The sequence below is a fragment of the Desmodus rotundus genome, chromosome 13, assembly GCF_022682495.2.
Source record: "Desmodus rotundus isolate HL8 chromosome 13, HLdesRot8A.1, whole genome shotgun sequence".
In the NCBI taxonomy this organism is placed as follows: Eukaryota; Metazoa; Chordata; class Mammalia; order Chiroptera; family Phyllostomidae; genus Desmodus; species Desmodus rotundus.
The window spans coordinates 90,037,247-90,044,957 of NC_071399.1; the positions used below are offsets into that span (position 1 = coordinate 90,037,247).

The 7,711-nt window shown below is 39.3% G+C and overlaps 1 protein-coding gene across 6 annotated transcripts in view; it reads right to left on the bottom strand.

Annotated features, from left to right (window-relative positions):
- The window catches only part of ZC3H13 (zinc finger CCCH-type containing 13), a 43,400-nt gene extending 36,186 nt beyond the window's left edge, over window positions 1-7,214 (bottom strand). For 5 of the 6 annotated variants that reach the window (XM_024568544.4, XM_053916474.2, XM_053916473.2 and 2 more), the window contains exons 1-4: window positions 6,844-7,214; window positions 2,521-2,646; window positions 2,123-2,232; window positions 680-791 (exon numbers count right to left, since the gene is read on the bottom strand). In XM_024568544.4, the coding sequence (XP_024424312.2) occupies window positions 680-791; window positions 2,123-2,232; window positions 2,521-2,637 (339 nt within the window). In that variant the 5' untranslated portion in view covers window positions 2,638-2,646; window positions 6,844-7,214. The remainder of the gene's footprint in view (window positions 1-679; window positions 792-2,122; window positions 2,233-2,520; window positions 2,647-6,843) is intronic. The other variant, XM_071220183.1, reaches the window with a different exon arrangement.
- Window positions 7,215-7,711: the final 497 nt, after the last annotated feature.

The following is a 7,711-nucleotide window of genomic DNA, read 5'->3' on the forward strand; positions in this document are numbered from 1 at the left end:
CCGAAGTGTGTACTTTAAATGGGTGAATTGTACTGTGTGTGAGTTATATTTCAATAAATCTGTTAGAATAAATTCCTTGAAAAAAAGATAGCTCTGGGGAAGACTTCCACTCCTGACAAACACCTGTTTTCTTTTAATCAACAAACTACAAATGCGTTTGTGATTTTAATCACAAATGCATTTCTCCTTTGGCTTAACTGACAGGAAGGTCGTCACTAAGCACTGTGGTCACATGTGCCTCCCTTTGCCTACGGTCCGCTTCAGTCTCTGTCCCCAACAGGCTTTGCTTTCAGTGTTCCCATCTGAAAGGGTCCTACTCCGGCCGCTCGGACCGCTCGGGAAGCAGGCGGGATGTACCGGATGGCTGAGCTCTGGGAACCTAAGAACAGGTCTGCGTACTCCTGACGCCCACCCAGGGAAGGAAACCCCGAGAAGTCCAGCTTGAGCTCGACCAGTGAATTCCCTTCATCTTCACTTCTGCCCAGAAGTGAAACAACCAGAGAATAAGGAGTTTTGCTAGAGGACTTTTTCCCTTAGAATTATATTATCTATACAGAACATCACTGCAATTTCCCACATTCACCACATGTATACTCACCGCACACGGTAATATCTAAAACAGAACAGAAACGACAGGTCACTACTGAAATGTAACTGTACTGCAGGAACTCACTCCTACCCTGACGGGGGAGGACGGCTCCTCCGCGCTGCGTTTCGGCGGCTCAGCGTCCACGTCCTGGCGCTTGTTCTTCATTCTTTCCCTGAGATCCCCTGTGGGTCTTTCTGGGGACCTTTAAAACAAAAACACAACAAAAGCCAAAACAAAACAGCAAAATCTGTATTTAGATATCATTTTAAAAGAATATATTTGCAGAGCCCTGGCTGGTGTGGCTCAGTGGTTGAGTGCCAGTCTGTGAACCAAAGGATCACAGGTTCGATTCCCAGTCATGGCACATGCCTGGGTTGTGGGCCAAGTCCCCAGTAGGGGGCACATGAGAGGCAACCACACATTGTCTCCCTTTCTTTCTCCTCTGTCTAAAAATAAATAAAATCTTTAAAAAAAAATTTGCATCAGTTAATAATAAATTTTGAAGATGTATTAAAGCATGTATTAAAAATGTATAATAATATAAGCAAAACATTAAAATTACTGAAGTAGTTTCCCAGGTATGTCTTTATACAGGTAACTAAACTTACAAAGACTAATTTCCTATCAGTAACAAGAGAAGACAAATGACAATCAAAATACAAATAAGACAGTATTCAGCACTGCCAGCATCACAAGTAAACGAAAATATACAACATTCAAGTGAATAGAAAGTAAGTTAATATTAAGGGTTTGAATTTTAAATTCTATTAAACTTCAAAATCTATACACACAAAAAAAATTTACCCAATTAAAAAAAAATCTCCAAATGCTAATTTCAATTTTTAAAACTATTCCTGTAGTTAAATCAATCAACCAATTTCAGAATTAGGTAAATTATTTCTTTATCAATCAAATTTGAACGCTTTTTCTGACAATCTTTACATATGATACATCTTTAAACACCATAACAAAATCATCATGAGGAAACCAAAATAAGAATAAAAGGTCTTTTTAGGAAAGATTAATTTAGTATTGCCTTTATTAAAGACAAAATGATATTCTAAATAGGTAGTACATTTATCCTCATGTAAATACATTAATACATTGTGATAAGGATTTAGAAATGCATTTTAACCTTCAGAGCTTGCATTAGCTTATGTTTTGTCATTAAGATGTGAATTTAAAACCTCTGAAAAGCTAAAATTATATCTTATTTAAATTTTAACATAATTCTGTCTTCAGCAGCATTTTAATACATAATTAGGGAGGGGGAAAGTAAGTCACACATATATTATAAAAAAGATCTATTGTCAAAACAAGTAAATATTGACCAAGTTAATTTTAAAACAAACATTCTATTAACGTTGAGATTAACAACTAAAAGGATCTTGTTGCTCTTTGACTACGTATCAATAGGACTACCACCAAAATAGAAAATCTGACCAAATACATGGTTGTATTTCAGATTTTACTAGATAAACTATAAAAGCCATCTTCTAATCATATATGAACAATTCAAAGTTCTCAACTCACCTTCTGTAACTGCTGCTGTAACCTTTGCCCCGGGGTGAAAGGCCATGCACGAATCTACACGTGTTTCCATAGAGGCAGTTGCCAGTCTTCAACCAGTTGCGGCACTGTGTCTAAGAGACAGACATCACCACGTAAATTTCGTATTTACTCATACTTACTCTGGACAAAAGATGCCAGTGGAACGAAATTAAAACAAACGCTATAAAAATTCCAGCTAACCTGAGATACACATTACTCCCCAAATAATAAAAACATCAGAGCGAAAAAAAGAAAAACCCATAACCCGACCCTCCTAGATCCTCTTCCTGACCACATCTACCAGCTCAGTTCTAGGTCACATGCTGGGATTTCAGGGGCGGGGGTGCCTTTGCACCCCTTGACCCACGGGGGCCACTCACCTCCGCCGCACTCCCCGTGCTGGGCCCCAGCCTCTCGAACACACTGGGTCTTCGGGATGTGCTTTCAGATATGGTCTTCGTATTTTCCACTGTGACCTTCCTTCTAATTTTTGACATTTTGTACTACTTTAACCAAAAAAGAAGGAGGCAAAACTGTAAAATTCTTCAATTTGAAATAACTGAGCCCATAACTTACTAGTAGATAAAACTGAAGAAAGCACTGCAAAATTACAAGGGATTTTTTTTTTTTTTCAGTATAAAAAAAATAATAGGAGAGGTCACAGGTAAACAGAAATTATCTTCTAAGACACACTTTATTATCAATTTATAACTTTGGGATCTATTGGCTAGAATTTTACCTCTTCTGCAGGGGAAATGAGTAAGATTTTACTCACATAGCTAAGTAGTCATGGCACATTCAACCTCAGAAAACACACTATAAAATAATTAGTTTCTAAGTTCCTTACGCAGGTCATTTCAAGATTTAGTAACTATCTTTTAAGGAAAAGTTGCACTATCATTCTCCATCAATTGGTTAACTGGAAAATAAAGCATGTCAAAAATGGGAAAATAAAATCAGGTGAGAACTTTGATAGTAAAAGTTATATTTTATACAATTTAAGTGATATTAGTTATGTTCTAAAAATCAGATTGGGAGAAAAATGAAGACTATTAAAAATTTTTTTTGTCCTATACTAGTCAAGAAAAACAGTAATCAAGGATATTTATTTTCCAATAATACAAAAAAAAAAACCACTCAATGAGAATAAGATGACTTTCTTTCAAGACAGAACAAGCTATGTAACTAGAAAATGTGAAGGTGTTTCTATAATCTATACTGCATTGACATAAAGGTCAAAGGCACTAAAAGTAATAAACCAGCTATTTTACCACTGCTAGTAACAAGGAAGGCAAATCATAAAAATATTTTACAGAAGTAAACAAGACATTAAAACTAAGACTGTAATAAAACACTATCCAAATATGTAACCAGGTAATTCACCCGAAAATGAAAATATCAGAAAAAGTTATATTATATACATTAGAAAAAAAATGCTAAGTTCTAGACCAAAAATAACCTAAAGAGTACACTACTATAGGAACTGCATAAGAGAAAGAAAAAAAAACACTAAACAGTATTATACTTTATACAATCTAAATATTAGTTACTGGAATAAACAATGACAGCTAAAAATGTAAGTTCTATGTGATATAAAACTGGTCTCTATGAAGTTCACAAATGTTCTCTTAATGTGTTTCAAGGTAAAGGCATATCACTTGAAAAATTATTAAATCACAGCAGTACCAAATCAAAACTAAAAAAAAAAATTTTTTTAACAATGTTTGTTTCAGTGAAATACTTCTTTTCAGGTCACATTTTAAAAGGACCCAAAGAATAAGGACAATATTTGACAAATGAACCAAGAGGAAACTAGGAAGTGATACAATATGGTAGTTTCAAATTGGAAAAACAATACATTCTTTAATGTAAAATATAATCATTATTTTAATAGCAATGAATTGTTAGTGATTCAAAGTTAGAAAATAACTTTAAATTTCAAATTTTAAAAAAATTGTGTAGAGTGTCACATAAATGAAGAATTTGCTGCAACATAAAGCCTCAACTGTTCTCCAGGCTTTTCTTGGGCTCATTCTCAGCCCAAATGTGATTTTACAGAGGAAAAGTTGGTAAAATTTCACGTCTACTTGATTTACTGAACATAAAGAACCAAAAGCCAACATAAATGGAGATGAGAAAGATGTAGAAAATGTAGAGCTTTGATTAACTGAGAAAACCACTACTTTACAATTTATAACTGAGAATTTGATAAGTAAAAACAAATTTCTATGTTTCATTGTTACTATAAATATTAATATGTAGATTACATTCTAATCTAATATGTAGCTCAGAGACTTTGAAGGTTTTCTCTCCAGTTTTGTCTTCAAATTCTTCTTTGGTTTTCGGTTGCCATCCCACCCCCTATCATCACGCCTCTCCCTATCATCACTCCTCGCCCCAACACCAGCATTACGGAAGCCGGGGCGACCCTTGTGAGAGTCTACTGAGTACTTCCTAGTTCTCCTCTCCGTTTTCAGGGTTAATAAGGGTTAATAAAGATCAGAAGTTACTGTATTTTTCAATTGAAAAGAAAAATAGGGGACAAAGTTTGCATCATTAAGACACAACAAAAGAGGGTCTTTATAAATGGACACTGTCTGTCCCTGCCCCCCAAAACTTATAAATATCACAATGTTTGTAACTCATACTATAAATATGGCTGAGAAAAAATATATACAGGGGCCTCTTCTTAAACAATTACTTCTGAAGCCTGATTACTGAAATCTGGTCAGTTAAACAATGCATCAGTTCTAGGATGCTCCTTCCACCCTTAACCCGTCCTTGTGAGGCCCCACCTTCCAGTAACAGAAAGGCAGGCCCGATCTGACCGGCAGCAGCGTGGCATTTAGTAAACTGTCAAATAACACGCAACCAGCACCACATAAATGTACTAAGTGGTAGCAAAATAACTCCCTATCTGCTAAGTTCTAAAATAAAAAGGGCTATGTTAAAAATAAGGCCCATTCCTATTTATTCTTTATATTTTGACAGAAAGAAAGTTAAGTTTATTTGCTGCATAGTCTGGGAGAATTTTTTAAAAAGAACTTTCTAAAACAATCTTGCAGACTGCTTAGATGTAGCAGATAAACTAAAACAATTCCACACTGAATTGTGAGCAGAAGGGGCATTACTAACCTGACTACGCAGGTATGAAACAACACTGTAGCACTGTGCAGAGAAAAATAATGTTGTTGAGAAGACTATGCGCAGAGGAAAATTCCACGCTGGCAACTACTGCAAAGTGCAGTAAACAGAACTGCAACTTCCCTCCCACCCCAAAAAGAATAACACTTTATATATCAACACCTGTTATTGCTTCAACTGCTACTAAACATCTGCTGAAACAGCTCCAACTCTACATGACAAGGAGAGTGCGGAATGGGGGAGACGAACAGGCACTGAAAACCAACTCTTCAAATAACTGTGTCAAGAAACTTTGCTTTCTATATGTAAAAGCCAATACATATGATATTACAAATTAACACTGGTAACTTGTACACAAATTAAAACAACATCTACTTGTTGGACTTTAGTTTTAGTTTACAGATACGGAAATTGGGTTAATTTGCAGACCTTAAAATATGCAATCAATGTTCATTCCGAATCATCAATAATTAGGAAGCCAGGAAAAGGCATATGTTTGATAAAACTGGATTCTACCAGATCCACAGTCTTAGGTTCACCTTGCAACTATTTTTACTGACACAAATTGCTACATCCCTGTATCAACAATCTCAGCCTCTTGTTGAAACTGTCACGCATCAACCTGAATATTTCATTAAGAAATTACTTGAAAATCTACAGATTATTTTCACAAAACTCTCCAAAATACTTTCGCTTAGGTCCTAAAGCCAGTTCTTTCAAATATTACAGAACTAGACTCTGCTGACCACGCAGGGATTGCACTGCATAAGCGCATTTGTATTCACCGCGAGTGTTATGGACTTGGAAAACTTGAGGTGTAAGATCTTTTCCAAACTTTTAAAATTATGTCTTCAAAAACAAACAAAACTCCTGAAGAGACTGCACACGCTCAGCATTTTCAGAGTAGTTCAAATTATCTGAAATCTCGCAAAATAACCGAAAAGCTTGACACTACTAGTGATCCGCAGACAAGATCCTACCAATATCACTCAACTAATATCGACTCTGAATAACTGTCTAGCTGCATAAATCATCTCGCCATACATCACATTGTGCCAGGCAGCACCTTCCCGGTTTCTGATACATAGTTGCCAGAACTATCTACCTAGGGAACCGGAAGATGGTCAAGTAGCACTCCTCAGCACCGAGGGTTTAAGTCGTTAAGTTACCAGGTAATAGGTAGGACCAAAGACAACCAAGATACAATACTTCCCCTAATAGGTTTGGAATGTGTAAAGAGAGAGTTTTACACCTAAAATCACATTCCCGAAGCCTTTCATTGCGTGGAAACACCAATCCCACGCAAGGGCCCCCCAAGCCCACCTCCAGCGGTCATGATTCCTTCTGAATCCATCCCGTCCCCTTACACAACCTCGCCAGAAACAGAACGAGGGCGAGAAACGAGGCCTGAGCACAGGGAGCTGCTGCAGAGTTTCAAGGGTGGGATGCTCAAGGCGCTCAAAATCCCGGCGGGTCCCAGGCGGGGCAGGAGCCCAACTCCCGGCCCCCCCTCCACACCCCCAGGAATCCCCGCCCCAAGTCACGCAATTCAAGCGTACCTCCTCCCCGAGCTCCCTTCGCAACCACAGTCCCGAGCTGTCACCGCCGCCACCGCTCCGAGGAGCGGGGGAGACGCCTCTCAGGCCCCGGACTTGGCCCCGGGAGGACGACGGCACGGACAAGGAGGTGCGCGTGCGGCTCCCCGGAACCGGCCCTCGGCTGGCGAGGGGCCCCGGGGGCGGGTGAGCAGCGGAGCTCGCCAGCCGCTTCGCCAGGGTCAAGCGAGACTGGGATGTGGACAGAAAAACAACAAGAACAAGATGGGGAGTGGGACAAGGCCACGAAAACACTGGCCAGCGATGGGGACGATGTCCTCTAAACGCCGCCGGAAGTCGAGGGCTTGCCCGGGTCCTCTTTGCCCCTGGGCCGCTTCCGGCCGCCAAATTAGTCGTCACACGCAGGCCCCGCCCCTTCGTGGACACGCCCTCCACTCGCACCGCCCCGGGGCGCGGTAGGAGTCAATTCCTCTTTGTGAGACTTCCCTGCAGAGGAAGCCCGGGGCCAGGGGCTTCTGAAGTTCCCAACTGAAAGTGCATTTAAGAGGAAGAGTTTCGTTCTTTTGTTACATAAGGCCTCAAATAAACGGCTGTTGTAAGTGCGGTAAATGCCACATTTGTTATCGAAAGTAAGTTCGTTCGTTCGCTCTACAAAGTTTCAGAACACCGAGCTGGAGCGGCGACAGACGATTGTCCCGTTTTTGACACCCGTCCAATTTCTGGGCCCTTGTCTATGCCTGTCTTAAAGGCACACGCAGAAATTTGTTGAACATATGGGGAAAAATCTTAGTGTACTGCTGACAACGTTTCTTTTTGTTTAGGGTCCAATAATTTGCAATAAACTAGTTATTAAAGTTGCGATGGCTAGTCA